The sequence below is a fragment of the Eucalyptus grandis genome, chromosome 2 (genome assembly GCF_016545825.1).
Source record: "Eucalyptus grandis isolate ANBG69807.140 chromosome 2, ASM1654582v1, whole genome shotgun sequence".
In the NCBI taxonomy this organism is placed as follows: domain Eukaryota; kingdom Viridiplantae; phylum Streptophyta; class Magnoliopsida; order Myrtales; family Myrtaceae; genus Eucalyptus; species Eucalyptus grandis.
The window spans coordinates 27304139-27326492 of NC_052613.1; the positions used below are offsets into that span (position 1 = coordinate 27304139).

Genomic DNA, 22354 nt, shown 5'->3' on the forward strand with positions numbered 1-22354 from the left:
CACCCTTAACCAATCATAAAATTTTGCTGGCTGGTGACAAGCAAGGTTAGGTTCTTATTTGAAACAATCATGGCTATTTCAGGTCTTTCTTTGAAACAACCAATGTTACTTTCGGCTTATATTTAAAACAAGATTTACTTTGGATCCTTATTTGGGAAATGAAGGCATTTCGAGTCATTTTTTGAAATTTTCCCCAAATTAAAACACCATCTTCGAATTTCCCTATTCTAGTTTTAAAAATTTGAGATGTTTGACGTTAATCAAGTTCTGATTTTGAACTTTAAAAGGTTGAAAAATAGAAAAAAAGCATAAAGTTAAAGTATAGAGATATCCAGATATGTGACAAAATTACAAGCCGAAAAACTCCTTTCAAATTTACGCCTAATATCTATTTTATGTCCTTTGGACTATGACCTTTTAACAGTAATATCGCATTAAAATCATTGATTTATGAAACAATGTCACAACTTGTTATATTTGTAATGCACATCATCCACAAATACTAAATCTTTCACACATACAGAATATATCATGTACGTTCTGTATAGTCTGATTGTATCTAGAATCATAATATCGTATATCTATAGTATATTAGTTTATGTTATAGATAAATGATCGAAATTATTTGCATAATGCATTCCGGTGATATACAAAAGGCCTTTACTTAACTATATCTTGCTGACATAACCTTTCAATCAAAACTGGTCACCACGTACTTAGATAGTTTTCGCCACAATTCACTACGAAAGGCTTTGAATCCTAGATTCACATTGTTGAATCGACGCCAACTGCGACTCAACTCCACCATGGATGAAAATATCACGTGCCGAGACAACGCAACTCGTCCAAATCTTTACCTTCGTAGCCCGTTGCCCTTCGGTGCTGGTTACTCAACGAACCGCCTACCGGACAAGTAATTGTCCTCCGAGTTGAACACTGGAAACAGAGACTCGGATCGCTGCCACATGCGGCTGGACGGTTGAGACCACAAACTTAACCTAGTTCATGTGTTACTAGTCTCTTTTTTTATCCGTGCCAGCTACGTGCTCAGGAAGATTACACCAGCATCAAGCAACCGCCATATCATTTGCGCCACTCACTGCTCCACATCACCACAACGTCAGTGTTATTAGAGTTGGCAATTTGTGGCCACGTATCTTAATCGGGTTTTGTAATCTTGTCAAGCAATTCATCCAAACGTAGACCTGTCAAATGACTGGTTTGGGTTCTGATTTGCAAGTCAATCGGTCAAAGCATAAGATCGATGATGGATTTATGAGATGGGCTTAAGGCCCATCCGATCAAGTTGGGCCCAAAAGGCCCGGCCCACGGGAATAGGGCCCGTGGATGGGGGAAGGTATAAAAGGGAGGAGAGAGAGAGAGAAGACACCCTTTGGCCATTTGAACGTACGCTCTTCACTCTCTCTTTCTCTCCAAACGCTTAAGGCGACGACGCTTCCCTTTCAAGGCGAATTGACATCATCGGATCAGAATTTTTCCTCGGTCTTCGGCATTGGTGTTTAATCTATGGCTAACAAGGTACGCTCGAATCCGTGGTGTGCTTTAAGATCGGTGATACGTGATTTTCCCGGGCATTCGCTTCCGCATTGATTTAGGGGTTCGATTCGGTGTCGAATCCGGTTTTCGGGGATCCGTTATTCCCAACATTGGTATCAGAGCCCTAGTTCACGTTTTTCCCGATCAATTCTGATGTTTTTGATTGATTTTTCGCGAACTTACTTCGACCGTACGGAACCGGGCGAAAATCCCGACACCCGAACGCTTTTCGACATTTTTTCTGAGTTTTCGTAAGTCAAAATCAAATTCTGAAGACACTGGGAGAAGCACGACGTCGAGACGAGTCCGGCGATGTGTCGACCGGGCCGCCGGAGCCACCGCACGTGCCCACACGCGCGGGAAGGCGCTGCGCGTGGGCGCGACGCGCCGGGAAGCGCTGGCTGGGCCGCGCGTGGCGCCACACGCGCCGGTGGCGAACCGGCACGTGCGCGCCGGGCGACCGGCGAACCGGGCACGCGCCGGTCCACGGACCGACGCGTGCCGACGTCACCCGATGACGTCATCGTGACGTCATCAACGGCCGATAACCGTAGGGGATGACGTCACCGATGACGCGCGCGACGACGGTTGGCCGGCCGGTCACCGGCCGGCGACCCGACTCGACCCGACGGCGACCGACCCGACCCGATCAGCCCGGCGCATGCCGCGCATATGCGGTTGACGTCTGCGTGACGTCAACACGATCACGCGCGAGGCACGTGCCGGCTAACGTCTGCGTGACGTCAGCCAACGCACGCACACGGCACGTGCGGTAGGTTCGTCCTACCGTCACTGCCGGTCCGACCGGTCCGTCCGGTCCGACCCGCGTGCCCGTTGACCCGACCCGTTGACCGACGACCGTTAACCGACCGTTGACTTTGACTTTGACCGTTGACCGTTTAAAAAAAGGAATTTGTTTTCTTTTTCAGTCATGCCTATATGGGTTATAAGTAATCCATTTTTAATTCTGCATTTTTTACACGAATTTTGGAAAATTATGTATTTTCTCTTATATTAATTATGGATTATAAGTGATCCATTTTTAATTCTGCATTTGTTGCAGGAACTATGATGCATTATGCAAGGATACCTGCAATCCCGAGAACAGACGAGGGAAATGCAAGACTTAAGAGGCTGATGACAGAGTTAGCTGATTATCGATGGCATGATGGTGATTTAGTATCACATGTGGTCAAGGTCAATCAGATGATACAAGAAATCATCTGGAATGGTTATCTTATGCCGGATTTTGAGAAGGTGCCGGCTTTGATGAACACTCTTCCACCTGAATGGCAAGCAATGTTGGATCGGCTATGGGAGGTCAACGTGGCCCCGGGTTATAGGAGGCTGGTGGAAGCTTTTGTAAGAGAGCACTATAGGATTGAGTTGGCCAAAACTTCAACCCTTGGATTGAGCGCCACATGGCGCCGAGTGAATGCGCCTTGGAGGCGACATGAAAGCTCTCCAAAAGTTTTTCCATGGTTGGCAAATGTGCCTTCAGTTTTCTCAGATATTTTGACTGATAGATTAGAAGGGACATTCCCTATTTATTTCTTTGATTAATTATGTAATGTTTACTACCTGATTGTTGTTGATGTAGCAACCGATATGTTAGTTGTATCAAGTGAAAGCATTGTTATTTTATTGGATGTTAAGATTTTATTTGCTTTCTCGTTATTGCTGGTTGTGGGTAATTAGTCAGGGTAGTAATAGAAGTTTTTGTAACTTCATAGAATTTATTTGCATAAGACAATTATATTAATAATAATTTTGAGTTAAGATTTTTGGAGGATGATTGGAAACATAGTGACCTTTTGATTCTGAAGCCTTACTTGAAATTATTTATTAATATGATGGGTCTATGCAAATAGGGATGCATAAATGATAGGCATTAATAATTCGTGCATGTATGTCTGATGTGTTCAGAACGATGGTTCAGCAACTAAGAATGTAATTGCTGATATGAACGGCAACAATTGTGAAATATTGAATATGAAGATTCAATATGTGTTGAAAAAGCAAGAAGCACTAGAAGCTCTTGACCACATTATGGAAGATCTTGAGGGTGTCGTGCACCACCTTGAGCTAGTAGAGGACCGCTTAACGGTATTTGAGCCGAAAATAGACATTTGCTATGCTGGTTCTAACTCAGAAAGGGCTTTGTGCTCTAAGTGCAAGCGTATTGATTCGTTCAATATGTGGAAATGCAAAGGATCAAGTCCTTATTGCAAGAAATCAAGAGTTAACCAACACAAGAGAGGAAAACGTCCTCAAGTGAAGAAAATGTCAAGGGTGAGGTGTTACAATTGTGACAAGAAATGTCACTATGCTTGCAACTGTTGTGAGTCAAAAAAAAAAGTCAACACCTCTTGTACATTTAAGAACTTTGCTTATGTATCAAGTTCTGTATTATTGGCTGAATCCAATCCTTTGTGGATCGTAGATTCGTGTTTGACTGATCATGAAGAGAAGGATAGAGAATCCTTTGTTGAATTCCGACAAGTACCAACTGGAACTAAGTGGATCCATATGGGAAACAACTCCAGAGCTGAAGTAAAGGAATTGGCACCTGCCAATTGAACATGAGTGGTGGACGCACCTTAATGTTCTATATGCTCCGGAGATTCGTCGAAATTTTGTGTCTGTCTTAATGTTGGTTAAGCTTGGTTTTAGTGTGAACTTCCGTAATAAAGGTGTAGATTTGTATTTAGATACAAACTACTATGGTTGTGGTCACTTTCTAAATGGTTTTATTGTACTAAATATTGACTGTGATGATGTCAATATATTATTTCCTTGTTTCACGTCTTCTACCTTATATGATAATGATGTGAATATGGTGGCATGCTAGACTTGGTCATATGGGCCAACAACGTATGAATAGACTAGCCATAGAGGCTTGTTAGGCAATATTGAAAAAGTCGATTTGTCCATAAGTAAGCATTGCCTAGTAGGGAAAATGACAAGGAAACCATTTGGAAAAGGTAAAAGAGCTGAATTTCCTCTGCATTTAATCCATTATGACGTCTGTGGTTCAATGAATGTGAGAGGAAGGCATGGGGCTGTTTATTTCATCACTTTTATATATGATTATATTTGATTCGGATATGTCTATTTGATTTCTCATAAATCTGAAGCATAAGTTGTTTTAGAAGGTTTATGAATCTGGTAGAAAATCAATTAGACAGGAAAATAAAGGTATTTAGATCCGATCGAGGTTGAAAATATTTATCTGATAAGTTCAAAAAATTATGTGATGAAAAAGGAATAGAAAGATAGTTATCTTTTCCATATACTCCTCAACAAAATGGTGTTGCAGAGAGAAGAAACAGAACCTTACTGGAATGGTTAGGTCCATGAAGGCACATGCTAACTTACCCATCACTTTTTGGAGTGATGTGTTGTTAACTGCTACCTATATACTTAACCGGGTGCCTTCCAAATCGGTTATTTCCACTTCATATGAGTTATGGACAGTTAGAACACCAGACTTAAGTTTTCTTAAGCCATGGGGTTGTGCTGCCTATATTCATGAGTCCTCTCACAAATTTGGGAAATTGGGTCCCAAAGAAAATAAGAGTATTTTCATGAGATACTGCGAACACTCAAAAAGGTATGTGTTCATAGGTGAGCAGGAAAGTGGGAGTATAACTGAATTTGAATCACGAAATGTCACATCCTTAGTGGATGAATTTTCTAAGAGGGGCGAAATAAGGGAACATATCTCCCTATTTGAAACCTTGGATCAAGATAATGATGTCAGTGGAGTTCGTTCAAGTGGGAGTAATATGAGATGTAATGAATTGAATTCAACTCATTCTCAATTGCAACCACCTGATGTGACGACATCATCATTACCTAATCCAAGTGGGAGCATGATAGGGAATGATGTGCTAAGTGTACAATCTCCCATACGGTGAACAAGTCGCCAAAGTATTCCCCGTCGATGTTTTGACATTGAAAGGGAAACTTTTATGGTTGCTCCACAAGATGAGGATGAGCCAAGAAATATTAATGAGGCTCTGAACTGCCCTAATAAGGAAAAATGGATTCATGCAATGAAGGAGGAAATGGAGTCAATGAAATCAAACCAAGTCTGGGAATTGGTTGATCTTCCAAAAGGACGCAGAGCTATTGGGAACAACTAGGTTCTCAAAATAAAGTGAAAGGCTGATGGCTCGATAGAAAGGCATAAGGCTCGCCTTGTGGCGAAGGGGTATAATCAACAGGAATAAATTGATTATGACGATATATTTTCTCCTGTAGTGAGATTTACCTCGATTCGCATTATTCTGGCAATAGTGGCTAGTATGGATCTTGAGTTACATCAAATGGATGTAAAGACTGCTTTCCTCAATGAAGAATTAGATAAAGAAATATATATGGAACAACCTGCTGGTTTCATAGTGAAAGGCTAAGAAGAAAAGGTATGTCGACTTTGGGGGTCGATATATGGCCTTAAGCAGTCATCAAGACAATGGTATATACGTTTTTCATAATGCCAAAAGGGCATATGACTTTACAATGATAGATGATGATCATTGTGTATATATCAAAAGATCCTATGATCAATTTGTGATCATATCATTATATGTTAATGATATACTAATTGCTGGAAATAATAAGGAGTTTGTTAATACTGTCAAGAGTTGGTTGTCTTCCAACTTTGAGATGAAGGACATGGGTAATGTTACATATATTCTTGGAGTTAAGATTTCAAGATTGTAAACCCATAGACACTCCTATTGTAAAAGGTGAAGGATTGAGCCATAGACTGTGTCCAAGGACTCCACAAGAGAAGGAACAAATGAAACATGTTCCTTATGCTAGTGCTGTTAGAAGCTTGATGTACACTATGAAGTGTACAAGACCTAGCATATGTTTTGCAGTTGGAATGGTGAGTAGATACCAATCCAATTCAGGTCCAGCATAATGGAAAGCCGTTAAGAGAATACTGAGGTATCTAAAGGGGACTGCTGATTATACGATGAGTTATAAAGGAAAGGATCTGCGACTCTAAGGCTATCCTGATTCTGATTGGGGAGGAGATTTAAATGAAAAGAAATCTACCTCTGGGTTTGTTTTCTTACCAAATGATGGCACCATATGTTGGAGCTGTAAGGAACAAACATGCATAGCCTTGTCCACGATGGAAGTTGAGTTCGTGGCATTATCAGCAGTAGTATAAGAAGATGTTTGGCTTTAGAGATTTTTGGATCATTTAGGTGTTATTGGAAGTGCTGCGGATTCATTGTTGATTAATTGTGATAGCCAAGCAGCAAAAGTGTACACCAAAGATCCAAAATATCATGGCAAGACCAAACATATAGATACCAAGTATAATCTTGTCAAAGATATGGTTGCACGAAAGGAAGTGAACTAAGAGTACACACTACGCATAGAATGGTAGCAGATCCTAAGATAAAGCCAATACCTAGAGATGTGCTTTTGTGGCCATATGAAATATCTAGGATTGCGTAGAAACTGATGTACTGAATATTGTATTTTCCCTAAGTGTTCACAATTTGATGAATTTGTGTTTTCATCATTAATGCCTATGAATCTTTGTTTGATCTTTATGCATTATTTTAAGTTGAGAAGTATGTCAGACAGATATAAGATTAGCCTACTCACACGGGTAATCGCCTCTGTTTACTGTGTGATAAATAGAGATGAGACTGTTTTTAAGCTTATTATCTAGGTGATAATCGAGAGCTCAAGCTTAAAACACGTATGTCGCCTTAACTGAGTGTTAAGATGAGGACATAATTCTTACGATGTCCGAAAGTAAAATACCCCACATATTTTACCTTATCTGTCTAAGATGCCAGATGTGAATTCTGATGAATTTTGTGAATGAGTAGATACGTGAACTCAAGTTAGACATTGGGTATGTCTGAACTATCATCTGTACGGTATTGAAAGTGTAGACATACGCTCCATGGGAAAGGAGTTAATACCGTAATACGTATTTCATACTACGTATGCATGAGACGACCAATAAGAGTGACAAAAGTTTGATCTCAACTTTTATGTCGTGTGAGACTCTTGAGGAAGAGAGTTCCTCAATTTTTTAGTCCCCTCATGACTCTTGCTTATTCTCAAGGTTTCTATTTAGTGTTTGCTATCTTAGGATGTTGCCAATGGTCATGAGTGATTCGATCTAATGGGGCATTTCTAGAAAAGCAAGCTGGACTGAAATTGAGAGTTTTGAAGGAAAGAGGAAGATCGATTTTGGAGAATCACATTGTAGTTTTGTATTCACCGGTTAACCAATTATGACTGTCTTTGTGATAATCATAGTTGTGAATACAATAAATATATCATTGTTTAAAAGAGATCAAGGGAGATATAAATGTGATCGATCGATCTAGGGTACTGCATACTAAATATACTCAAGATGTGATGCCCATTATGAGCTGCTATATACTCCTAACAGATATATGGCAACGAGCTCTCAAAGTATGCTGGTCGCACGGATTATTCACCAGTATGAATGTTGAAGAGAGGAAAAGAGGATTCTGTTTGGCCCACCATGTTGAGTGAGAGTCTATGATGGATTTTTCTCTGATGGGGCTGAGTAGGGCCTATCCGCCCATGTTGGTTTTGTACCATCATGTGCGAGTGGGAGATGATGGATTTATGAGATGGGCTTAAGGCCCATCCGATCAAGTTGGGCCCAAAAGGCCCGGCCCACGGGAATAGGGCCCGTGGATGGGGGAAGGTATAAAAGGGAGGAGAGAGAGAGAGAGAAGACACCCTTTGGCCATTTGAACGTACGCTCTTCACTCTCTCTTTCTCTCCAAACGCTTAAGGCGACGACGCTTCCCTTTCAAGGCGAATTGACATCATTGGATCAAAATTTTTCCTCGGTCTTCGGCATTAGTGTTTAATCTGTGGCTAACAAGGTACGCTCGAATCCGTGGTGTGCTTTACGATCGGTGATACGTGATTTTCCCGGGCATTCGCTTCCGCATTGATTTAGGGGTTCGATTCGGTGTCGAATCCGGTTTTCGGGGATCCGTTATTCCCAACAATCGATAAAGTTGGAAAATATGCCAATTAGCACAAAAAAGAGCGCTCGTGTATTTAGATGCATGAGTGTAAATGATATGTAGGGAAGTTTCGTGAATGCACCGGTTATTCTTGTTTAATTAACGCTTAAAAAAAAAAAAACTAAGGGCAATCCTACCAAAAAAAAAGAGGGAACGAGAAAGGAGGAGCTTATTTTTCTTTTGAGTAGGTTTTTTCCGCTTTTGCCTTATCACTTTCTTTGCAACTTAGCAAGTGAGATGGTGGAAGAATTTTGACTTCTTTGGTAGGAAGAAAAGAAGAGGAAAATGCAATGAAGTGAGCAAGATATTAGAAGACTCTTGGGATGATTTCCATGTTACACGCTCTGAAGTACATTATCCAGTACATTATCCAACGATGATGATTTGGGACTTGTGTGCTTTCCAGACAATTAACAAATCAGATTTTATTTAAATTTGATAATTCATCGCCCTGCTCATTCCCTTCTTTTAATATTTAAATATAAATTTAAAATAAGCATGTTACAACTGGAAATTTCGAATAAAATATATCAAGCTACTAATGGTTGGATTACAATCTATAAAAAAAGTTCATATTGAGAATTTTGCAAATGAATCCATTTTATAAATAAAAAACATATTGTTCGTGGCACTCTACATTCACTCCATTGATAAATCTGATTATCTAGGCTATTTCATAGCTTAATTTCCAAAATCAAGCTAATTTCAGTGCAATCATCTTATTTTATTGGAATGCTAGATATATTTGAGTCTGGTTTTGTGTTATCTTTATTGATATGATCTGCAATTTACCGAATCTTACAAATATCCGAAATATTGTCAAAGTCTTTTATGTAACCGTCTTTATGTTTAATCTGTGGTATTATATATCAATCCATATTGGTTTGAGATATAAATCTATATACTATAATGATCATTTGAAAAGGTACAGCATAGTCAAGCATTCAAAATGTGACTAAGCAATAATATGAACTCTTTTCAATCTCTTATATTATTTTAATTCTTTTATTGGTAACACCGGCCACATAATACTTCATAAAAGGAGGTTAAGATCATGATAACCATATAATAATTTTAATTTAAGTAATAAATTAATTCCAAGTAAGGTTAAGATTCTGATATAATAATTTTGATTTAGTAACTACATTAATCTCAATAACAGATAAGTCTCTTAACTTAAAAGCTATAAATGTGTTTTTCTTATTAGTAATGATGATTTTATAGAATTCGCATCTTAATATTTAATTTGAAAAATTCGGTGGCCAAACCGATGCAAAACAGACAAGATATAACATGAACATGAAACAAATTAATCAAAAGATGAAGGAATAAACCAAACCAATTTGAAAATTTATTGCCTCCTTTCATCACCTTCTTTTAAAGTTATCTAAAAATTTAAGATAAGCGAGTTGCAATTTTAAAATTTAGAATGAAATATATATAACATAATTAATAAAATAATTCCTATTGAAAATTTTGCAAATCAATCCATTTACGTATTGGTGTTCATGGCACTCTAGATTCACTCAGTTGCTAAATCTGATTATCCAGGATGTTTCACAGCTTAATTTCCAAAATCAAGCTGTTTTCATTGCAATCATCTTATTTTGAGTGGGATGCTAGATTATTTGATCTAATTTTATGTAATCATCACTAATATGATCCGTGATTTATCGAATCTCACAAATATTTGGAATATCGTTACCATCTTTTATAGAGTTGTCCTTATGTTTAATGTGTGGTATCATATATATTTCTATAGTTTGAGATCTAGATCTATATACTATGAATGATCATTTGGAAAGGTTTAGCATAGTCAGGCATTCAAAAATTTGTCACATTAATTTGTAACTAAGTAATAATGTGAATAACACTTTTCAATCTCTTATATTATTTAACTGCTTTTTGTTGGTAAAACCAGCCACTTAATACTTCATATAGTGAGGTTAAGATTATGATACATATATAATGACTTTAATTTAAGTAAATAAATTAATTTCAAGTAAGGTTAAGATTCTGATATGTACATATAGTAATTCTGATTTAGTAATTACATTAACTCCAATGACGGATAAGTGTCTTCACTTAAAAGCTATCCGTGTGTTTTTCTTATTAGTAATGGTGTTTTTAGATAGAATTCACGTCTTAATGATTTTATTTTGGGAAATTCGGTTGCCAAACCGATGCAAAACAAGCAAGATATGCATGAACCCGAAACAAATTAATGAAAAGATGAAGGTGCAACAAGGAATGCTGTGCTCTTTCCATTTTTACTAAGTAGTGGAAATATGGATTGACCAATTACACCAAGGTGATCATGTGATCCGCGCATAATATAAATTTTCTTAGTAGAGGGATAGTTTAATCTTCTAACTAAAGATTTTTGTTTGGAGATTAATGCGGTTGCAAATGTCAATAATTCAGAATCGTATATGATAAATACAAAGTTGATTGGATTTTTTAAAAGTTCTCAACTATGGTTAAAATAAAGAAAAGCTCAAAAATCATCTTCATTTTGGGAGAGAAAAGGTCTCGGCGTGACGAAGGAGACTTGAAGATGAATGTTAATTTCATGGTTTTACATATTATGTGAGGAAAATTACCAAAAAAATCTTAAATTTATTGTACGGATGCCAATTCATACCTTAAACATTTCAATTTAGCTAATTTTATAACAAAGTCTTTGATAATTTATCAATTTAGTGCTCCTGGCTTTTTTTGGTTGGGAATCTTTGGTGTGGACTCTGGACTTCTTATGTGACATGGAAGGCATTTACATGGACTTTTTTTTTCACAATTTTTCATTAAAAATGTTTTTTATTTTTATTTTTTGTAATTTTCTTTTTCTTGTTCTTTTTCTTGTTCTTTTCTTGTTCTTCTTCTTCTTCTTCTTTTTTCAATCATGACCAACGACACTAGGATAAGGCCTGCAAGCCCTTGCCTTGATCGTAGCCATAGGCAAAGCTTTCATGGTTGAGGAGGGCCTTCACACCCTCCTTCGCCTATGACTAGCATGGGCCTTGGTGAGGGTCACAACCCTCACTAGCTGCCACAAGGGGTTGCAAGTCCTTGCCTAGTGGTTGACGATCCTCTTTGTCCACAATGAAAAAGGAAAAAAAAAATGATGATACGCATCATTGTAGCTTTGAGCAAGATGCCTCTAATTTCAAGTTAGGCCATGGCAAAGAAGAGAGAGATGCAGACAAAGGTGGGGCTAAGTGTGGAGGGCGTCGTTGGTTTTGATCGAGCAATGACAACGTCTACTGGGAACAAGGATGGTGACATTGACTGGCAGTATGGTTGGGGGAGAGAGAAAGAGAGAGAGAAATGACATGGCAAAACAAAAGGTATTTCATGTGACAGTTATATCATGTGGTGTGATAAGCCAATGCAAAGTGAATATCTTAACGTTTTAGTGCCTTAGACCAAAAAAAGAAAAAAAAAAAAAAAACATTTTAACGCCCATTCGAATGACTTGCATATTGCATGGGCAACATGGATTGATCGATTACACCATGTCAATCATGGTGATCGATGCATAATATCAAATTCCTTAGTAGAGGGATAGATTAATCTTCTAATTAAAGATTTTTGTCTGAAAATGAATATTGCTACAAATGTCAAGAACTCAAGAGTCGTACATGATATAGATACAAAGTTGATTGGATTTTTTAAAAACCTCAAAAATCATCTTCACTTTGTATTTCGATTTCACTTTATATTCTCTATTTTTAGAGCTACGAATCTTTGATTTAAAATTTGTAATTAAATGACTGTGACATGGAAGCTCCTAGTACGATAACCCATTGATTGATAAATGAAACTTCTAGGAAAATTTTGGGATGACTTGTAAACCGTGTTCAACATTTTGGCATGTCCTTTAAACGTGAATAATGGACATGAATTTATTGAAAAATTTTGTAAACCACGTCCGAGGAAGACTCTTTGATAAGGGTCCCTCATCTCACAATGCAAGATGGAGGGAGGAAGACTTTGACTTGCTTCCCTCACCAGTCTTTTCTTTTTGAGTGGGTTTTGTTGGCTTTTGTCTTATCGATTTCTTTGCAACTAAGCAAGTGAGATGGTGGAAGACTTTTAACTTCTTAAGTCAGAAGAAAAGAAGAGAAAAATGCAACGAAGTGAGCAAAGAGAGTAGAACCCGCGTTACACACTATGACGTAGATTAGCTAACAAAGATGATTTGGGACTTGTGTGCTTTCCAGACAAATTAACCAATCAAGATTAATTTAAATTTGATAATTCATTGCCTCTTCTCATTACCTTCTTTTAACATTTTAATTTAAAATTTAAGATAAGCAAATTGTAATTTTAAAATTTAGAATAAAATGTATAAAGTTGCTTGGTTGGATCATAATTCATAAAAATAGTTTGTTTTGAGAATTTTGCAAATATATCCATTTTATAAATAAATAACATAGCGGTGTTCACATCAGTCTACATTCACTCAATTGCTAAGGTAGTGCATGGTAACGCTCCTGTTTCTCCCAAATTTTTGTTCTTTTGTTCCTCAGAACAAAAAAAAGAACAGAAACCTATTTGGTAAAACATTTGTTCCCGAGAACAATTTCTCTAATTTTTTGTTCCCGTGAACAATTTTGAGAAGAAAAAAAAATTTGATTCTTGGTCCCAAGAACAATTTCTAAAAATAAGCTAATTTTCTTTTTTTATTTTTCTTTTATTTCTTTTCTTGCCACGGCCACCGTCACCGCCTAGAGCCACCGCCCACCGCCGCCACCGCCACCGCCAGCCGTCGTCAGCCGCCTGCCACCAGTCATCGGTCACCGGTCATCGGCCGCCGTCGACAGTCGCCGATCGCCGGTCACCGATCACCACCGCGGGCCGTCGGTCTCCGCCGCCATCGCTGCCACCGTTGGTCGCCAGCCGCCGCCGATCGCCTTTCACTACCGCCACTCGCCGCAAAGCAAAGAACGAGGGACGGCAAAGAATCAGTAAACAAGAATAAAAAATGAATAAATACAAAAAAAAAAAAATATATTGTGTTACCAAACGCATTTCTATTCTTTTTCTATTCCAAGAGTAGAAATTTAATGTAGTTACCAAATAGATTCTTTTACTAAGAAATTGTTCCCCGAACAGAAATAGAAAAGAACTATTTCTGAAAAAAAAAAAAAACTCTTCCCGAACAGAAGCGTTGTCATGCATAGCCTAAATCTAATTGTCTAGGTTGTTTTGCAGTTCAATTTCCAAAATCAAAGTTGTTTTCACCTCAATCATCTTATTTTGAGTGGGATGCTAGACTATTTGATTTCATTTGGTGTAATCATCACTAATATGATCCGTCATTTATCAAATCTCACAATATTCAGAATATTGTTAGCATCTTTTATAGAGTCGTGTTTATGTTAATGTTTGGTATCACATACTATATTTGTTTGGGATCTAGATCTATATACTATGAATGATCATTTGAAAAAGGTCAGGCATAGTTAGGCATTGAAAAAATTGTCACATTAGTTTGTAACTAAGTAATAATGTGAATAACTATTTTTAATCTCTTATATTATTTTAACTGTTTTTGTTGGTAAGCCCGGCCACGTAATCCTTCATATAGTGAGGTTAAGATTATAATACATAAATAATAATTTTAATTTAAGTAAATAAATTTAATTCCAAGTAAGGTTAAGTTTTTGATACTTATACAATATTTTTTATTTAGCAATTACATTAATTCCAATGACATATAAGTGTCTTCGCTAAATAGCTATCCCTGTGTCTTTCTTAATAGCAATGGTGTTTTAAATAGATTTCGCATTTTAGCCATTGCAGCACATAGTTATTTAGAGCTAATAGACAAATTGAAGAGTTTGACATAAATTGAGTTTACATTGTGTTGTCAGGCATATAGACTTCTTAGGACACCTAAGAAAAATTATGAAAACCTCATACCATGTGTCACAAAAATAAAGTTCCATATTATCGTTATGTTATGACCAGTTTTATCCATTCATCGTCATAAATGCTGGTCTCTTGTCTCCTAATGCACCTTAGCCCGGCAAGATTGACGGAAGACTCTTGACTTGCTTTCTCTGGTCGTTGAGGGGTCCTCAATGATGGTAACACACTTATTTCTCATCTCCTAATGCAAATTGAAGGGTTTGGTATAAATTGAATTTACATTGTGTTGTCGGACATTCAAATTTTTTAGGACACCGAAGAAAAATTAAGAAAACTATACCGTGTGTCAAAAAAAAAAAAGTTACATATTTTCGTCATGTCATGACTAGTTTTATCCATTACATCATCATTAATACTAGTCTCTTGTCTCCTAATGCAACTAAGCCGGCAAGATCGGTGGAAGACTCTTGACTTGCTTTCTCCGGTCGTTGGGGGTCCTTGGTGGTGACACTCTTTTTTTTCTTTTTCTTTTTTTTTGGTCGAAGTGACACACTCGTTTCATTATGCCTTTTCTTCTCGTTTTCCTTTTCTGGGCCCCGCTGATGGTGCGACGAGGTTTGGCTTAGAAGCAGGTATTCGGATCAGACAGCTGAGGATGATTCCATCAGGAGAGGGAGCAATTAGAGTGGGCCATGGGGGAAGATTAAGGCCCGGATCGACGCATGCTTAGATGCTAACACGTGTAACAATTAATTGGGAAGAGGTGCTTCAAATTTTTTCCATCAAAACGACATGCATATTACACGGACAATTCAAATGGACTGATTACACCATGCCAATTATGTGATCTCCACATAAAATGCATTTTAGTAATAAAAGGGTAATTTAGCATCTACTTAAGGGTTTTTGTCTCTAGATGAACAACGCCGCAAATCTGGAGAATGTGTAGATACAAAGTTTGATTGAATTTTTAAAATTTTTCTAATATAATTAAAATAAAGAAAAATTTAAAAAGTAATCTTCATTTTGTATCCCAATTTCACTTTATATCCTCTATTTTCAAGACTGTAAATCTCTGATCTTGAATTTGTTATCAAACATGTAAGGGACATGGAAACTCCTAGGACTACAACCCATTGATTGGCTAATGGAAACTTCTATAAATCTTCTAGGATGACTCGTCAAATGTGTTCTATTTTTTTTACCCATCTTTTAAATGAGACTTATGGACAAGAATTTCGTAATCAATGTTGTATGACACATGCCATTTCTTTATTCAAACCTTCATTTTCACTCGTACAAATGCCAAAAATATTGACAATTAATTCTTCTTGCCATAAACCAAATTTTTCTTGCTATATAAGAAATGGCACCACTATGATATCATGACATTTTAAAACCAAGCAGAGCCATATACTACATATTTTTTTATAATCCATAATTAAGATCTTTGATATGCTATATCAACTAATTAAGTTAATCTTATATAGTACTATGACAATACTTACTCCATCTTGTTTGTCTATACATTAAGAACCAAAATAGGAGCATAGCTACGATTCTAAGATTGCGCAGTCGACAGTCGACTTGTGCATGAACCGGTTAAAACTTAGTAGGCCTTTCACATTACTAGGGGTTTATCCAATCTATGTATATATATATATAAGGCTTTTCCCATTATTTGGGGTTTATATATACACACACATATAATACTAGTTGCGTTTTATTATTGAATGGATGGGTTTGAAATCTAATGGGTTCCTTAAATAATTTTAGAATGGGTGTCGGCATGATTTAGAATAAATAAGGTAAAGCAATATCTTTCTCTCCAAAAAATTTCCATGGTTTAAAATCTCAAAAATTGCACGGTCCATCTCTCAAAGAAAAATGAAGCAAAATAATTATGATTGTTTTTTTTGGTAAGTAAAATAATTATGATTGTTTTACTATAAATGTTCTAAAAAAATTGTGGTTGGCTGAAATTTATTAAAATGCTTTTAGGGAATATTTATATTCTCTATTGCGCTTTTATCATCTCAAAAATGGATTTGTTTTCTTCCTATTTTTATTTCTAAAAAAATTCCCTCTACCATAGATTCCTTAACTTTGACACAATACAGTTATTGATCGACCAATTCAATTAACGATTCTACTCTGTCAAAGACCAAACTTTCTGATGATATACAGTCTCATCCCAAAAACCATATAATACAATGTGAATCTCACCTTCTCCTTGTCTCCTCTTAGTTCAGTCAATTAAGGCTCAAACAAGAAGACTCCTCCCCATTCGCCCGCACGGCTATCTCGAAATGTCAAAAATGCCATCAACAACACCAATTATCAATTTATCACCGCCATTTATACAACAGAAACAAAAGTCGCTCATCCAACACAATGGCACTTTCGTAATAAAATTGCTAGGTGAGACTTTTAACAATGACATGGCAGATTTTTCACTCTCTCTTTCCTTTTCCTTTGTATCCATTATAAGGTCCTGCACTGCTTTCTCTGTCTCTCTCTGCGCAGAGCTCTCATTCTTCAATTCTCACGCATTCGCGTACTCCCTTAGCCTTTTCCACTCTCTCGCTCTTCGCTCTGCTAGAAACATGGCAGTTTATGGCGAACATCGATCTCTTGACGGCTCTCTCCCTCATGAGCTCACCTCCAAGACTCCCTTCCTCAGCCTCAAGCTCTACGTCCTCATCGGAATCCTCAGCTTCTTTGCGCTCTCCATTGGTCTCGTCATATACCTCTGCATCCGTGCCAGTGGCACCTTAGAGAAGCGCCAAATGCTAACAAAAGAGATGAACTCACAGGCATCATCAGGGCCTTCCCCTGAGGTTTTCCTAAGTTTTCGAGGAGCAGACACCCGTTATGGATTCACCGATTTTCTTTACTATGGCATGGTTGAGGCCGGGATCCTTGTCTTTAGGGACAATGAATCCCTCCATGTCGGTAAAAGAATTGGCCATGAACTTCTTCAAGCAATCGAGAACTCCAAGATTTACATTCCCATTTTTTCCAAGAATTATGCTTCGAGTCACTGGTGCCTCCGAGAGCTCGCATATATGGTCAAGTGTACCTCCAAATCGAATGAGAATAAAGAGATTTTACCCATTTTCTTGGATGTGGAGCCTGACGATGTCATGCTCAAAACAAACTTATACCGCAAAGCTCTATCGAAGTATCAAAAAAAGTTTTGCACTGAAGTTGAATCATGGAAAAAGGCTCTTATTGAGGTGGACGAGATAAAGGGATGGAACTTGAAGAAAGATGGAAGGTAAAATGTCTTAAACATTTCAACTATCATCTATAGATTTTCTTTTCCTCCCTAGTCATTTTAATTGCGGTATAATTGGTAAAATTATTCATCTTGCCGATCCTCAATAGTGTAAATTGTGGTTGTGGCCATTACCGTTATTACCATCGACCATAGTGGCTGACCGACTCTATTGCCGCGATAGCTTTGATTGATGGTGCTACTACATTGGTAGCACACCTACTCATCCTGATTTTGTTTCTCCTATCACACTATCTCGACACGGTAGCCACAAACATTGAGGGCCTGTTTGGTAACCATTATGTTCTTGGTAATAATTTATACTCAAAAATGATTATTTTTTTATTCCGTTCCCTAAACGAGTATTTGAGTATTTGAAGACATTTGATAACTATCCAAAATTTATATTCCCGAAATAGAAACCATTTTGGTACAACCCTCAAATTCTTTTGTGACTTAGAATTTCTTTTAATGTTTTAATAATTTTATTACATTTTTTTTTTTTTTTTTTTGCTTCTTCCTCCTTTAGTCGGTCATTTGCCTCGGCCATAGCTAACAACTGGCTAGACGAGGGCTAATGACCTTGTTGAAGTGCCACTGGCCCCCAACGAGGTTGGCCTCGTAATAACCAAGCGACACTAACCTCATGGTGGCCCAGTTAGGTTGAGCCTCGCCTAGATTTGCAAAGCCAAGTTCACTTAGCCACAGGAAATGCCAGGCCACCACAAGATCAGCCTCGCCTTAGGCGAGTGACACCGGCCTCGTAGTGGTCCGACGAGTTCGAGCCTCGTTGGTGGCTAGGTGAGCTCGACTTCGCTAGATTTGGGCGAGGCTGACCTCGCCTAGCTAAGCAACCAAAAGCCACAGTTGAGCCATTTGGCACCCACCATTTCTCCCTTCCAGTCACTGTCTTGAGTTTGAGTCGGATATGGGCTCGAGATGCCAATTCTGACGTGATCAAGCCAATATCTGGCATCGCCAACCTTGGGTGACCCCAAATCTAGAGTTGCCCAAAGTTGGTGATACCATCCCTGGCAATTACAAGGCCAGGACCCACATGATGTGGAGGATCGAGACAAGGCCGAGATGGGTGGGTCAATGGGGGCGTGACGAGCTACGACAATAGAACGCCACGGTGACGGCTTGGGTTGGGGAGGTGAGTGATGTTAATGGCGGCATGCCAGGGGCAGGGGCCAATGGTGTGCTAACTGGGGGAGCGGAGATAGATTGGGAAAAATTTGGATTGTTTTGGCGTCTGAATTATTTTGCGTAATTTCTGCAAATTGTAAGGGGAATTGAGTCACTTAGGGAGTAGTTTGCAATATAAAATGTATCCCTAACATGGTTGTTATGTTGTGGCAGCCAAGTAGATTTGATACAATATGTAATTCAAATTGTGTTGACTAAGCTGAACATCGGACATAAAAAAAATGTGATTGAACATCTAATTGGAGTTGAAGATCGTGTGGAAGCCATGATCAAAATGTTGCATGTGGAAACTGATAGCGTACAATTCCTTGGAATCCACGGAATGGGCGGGATTGGTAAAACAACACTTGCCAAGATCATCTTCAACCAACTGTCTTCTCACTTCCGAGGCTACAATTACCTTTCGGATGTCGGAGAGTCATCATGACGCCATCGTCTGGTACATTTGCAAAAACAATTATTATCCACGTTCCTCGATTCTCGTTCTATCCTCGACCAAATTAATGACGTGGATGATGGGGTCAACATGATAAAGAGAGTACTTTGCAATAAAAAAGTTCTCATTATATTTGATGACGTAGATGAGAAAGAGCAACTTAGAAGTCTAGCAGAAAAAGGTAATTGGTTTGGTTCCGGTAGTAGGATTATCATAACTACTAGGGACCAAACTGTCCTAATGACTGATGGAGAAGTGACAGGTGAAGGCCTTATAAAAAAGTCTACAAATACTTCAACTTACGAAGTATGTGCAATGGAATTTGATCACGCTCTTAAGCTTTTTAGCAGGCATGCCTTTAGAAGAGACTCTCCACCAGATCATTATATCTCCCTTTCAAAAAAAGTAGTCTCTACTTTGGGAAAGCTTCCTTTAGCTCTTGAGATTACAGGTTCATCTCTTAATGGTAAATCCAAAGCAATATGGGAAGACACATTGAAGAAGCTAAAAGAAGCCCCTTCCATGGGAGTCCAAAGAAAACTGATGATATCTTATGAAAGGTTAGATCATGCACAAAAGCAAGTATTTCTGGATATAGCTTGCTTTTTTGTCGATCAAGACAAAACATACCCTTTGTACATGTGGGATGACTGTGGATACCACCCACACGATGCCCTTGAAGTCCTCTTTCTCATGTCCTTGATAAAAACCAAGGACAACAATACTTTCTAGATGCATGATCAAGTGCGGGACCTTGGAAGGGAAATCGTCCGTCAAGAGAATTTCAAACATCCAGTGAACGTAGCAGACTGTGGAACCGTGAGGAAGCGCGCTGGACATTCTGAAGTTGAAAGAGGTAAAAAAGGGAATGGCAATTTACTTTACTGTAAATTGTGGTAGACTATTCTTATAAAAGGAAAAATAATCGTTTGGCGCTTGAAATTGTTTGCTTTTTACTTACACATGTGGACTTTTTGGTCTTACCATTGTCAGGAAAGTAGGAAAATAGAAGCACTGTCAACGGGACCTCAATATCCTTTCTTTCGTCAAGACATTCTGACGCATGATGGATTTGCTGATTTACGATATCTGAGGTTCTTTCAAGGGGAAGAGGTGTCCCTTGTTGGAGACTTCAATAATCTTCTCTCCAATTTAAGATGGCTTTCTTTACATCACGGCAATTCCAAGTTTGAGACAACGAACTTTCATCCGACTAATTTAATTGTTCTTAACCTTTCACTCAGCTGTATTTCGAGGAATGGATTGGTTGGGACCAAATCGAGTATGATACGAGTCCTGCTCCTAGCATAAGCATATCATTTCTTTTGTCTTGTTTTTTCCCCCTACAGGTTGTTTCTTAATATATATTTTATCAAATTGTTTTGCAGGAGGCTAGGAAACTAAAAGTACTAGATCTCAGCTATTGTGCATACTTAAAGAGAACACCTGATTTATCTACATGGGTGCACCTAGAGAGATTGGTTCTTAAAGGTTGTAGCAATTTAATTGAAATTGACCATTCCATTGTTAAATTAAAGGTCCTAACTATTTTGAACTTGGATGGATGTGAATCTCTTCGAGAGTTGCCTGAAGAAATAGGATGTCTACAAGCTTTGACAGATTTTATTATATCTCCCCTAAAAGAAAATTTCAAAAGGTTAGTGATCAGCAAACAACCATCCTTAAAATTGCCATACTCGATTGGAGGGCTGGCAAAACTTACGCGGTTGAATTTATCTAGGTGTATATACATAGAGGAACTTCCACATTCGGTTGGCAAATTACAATCTTTAGTCGAGTTGGATTTGTCATTGACAAGTATTGGTCACCTACCTGATTCAATCGGCAATCTCAAGCAATTGAAAATACTAAGGATAAGCGGCATAAGAGAGATAACAAGATTACCAAGTGCAATTGGGTTGGTGGAGAAGCTTGAAGAGTTAGATGCTCGAGGATGTTACAACTTGACTGGTGAAATTCTTGAAGAAATTGGGAGATTGTCCCGTTTGAGGATCCTAGATTTATCAAACACGTGTATATCTGGATTACCCGCCACAATGAGTCACCTCTCTAATCTCCAAACACTTAAGCTAGAAAAAAGTCCCAAACTTAAACAATTGCCTGAGCTTCCCCCAAATTTGACTTGTCTGAGATGGGGCCCTAAAAATTGTTGGTGTTCTTCTGCGGAGGAGCATAGATATGAGCCGGAGGAATATTGGCAGGAGCAAAACCGTGCTCGTGAGGAATATGAGCAGGAAATAGAGCGTCATGCTCTTAAAGAATACGGGATAGCTCTCCCTCTTCCCACTAGAATTGGTGCCTTATCTCAATAGGCAACACCCGTCACCACTCTACCCACTAGCATCGGTACACTATCTCAACTTAAAACACTAAAATTGTGCTACAAAAATGTGCAATGCCTCCCCCAGCTCCCATCTAGTTTAAGAGAGTTACAACTTCGAGATCTGGCGACCACACGATCACCGGATTTTTCCAATTTGAAAAACTTATCAATCTTGACATTTTATGGATGTTTGCTAGAATTCTCTAGTCTATTTAATGCGGAGTCGGAGGAACTCCGTATGGAGCTCTGTGAGCTTAGAAAACTGGACACACCGTTGCAGCTAGTAATGAAAAGATTGAGATTATTAGAGATGGCTTATTGTGAGTTCCTTCCGGAAGTACTTGATCTATCGCGCATGAAGAATCTATGCAAGGTAAGCCTGGGATTTTGCCTATTAGTCGAGATTCGTGGCTTTGAAGAATTGGGATCCCTTTTCTCCTTATCAGTTGACTATTGCCCTTCCTTGGAGAGGATGTCAGACCTATCAAAATTGAAAAAGCTATGGGAGCTCGAAGTAAAGTATTGTGGTAAGCTAAAAAGCATGCAAGGTCTCAACCACTTGGAATCTTTAAAGAAGCGGGAAATTTTTGGTAATG

At 38.2% G+C, this 22354-nt stretch overlaps 1 protein-coding gene across 1 annotated transcript; it reads left to right on the forward strand.

Annotated features, from left to right (window-relative positions):
* The first annotated feature begins 17095 nt into the window (after positions 1-17095).
* LOC120290600 (TMV resistance protein N-like) lies at positions 17096-21747 on the forward strand. The gene is made up of 2 exons (XM_039306918.1): positions 17096-17769; positions 21156-21747. The coding sequence occupies exons 1-2, from the start codon at positions 17096-17098 to the stop codon at positions 21745-21747; spliced, it is 1266 nt and encodes a 421-aa protein (XP_039162852.1).
* The last annotated feature ends 607 nt before the right edge of the window (positions 21748-22354 follow it).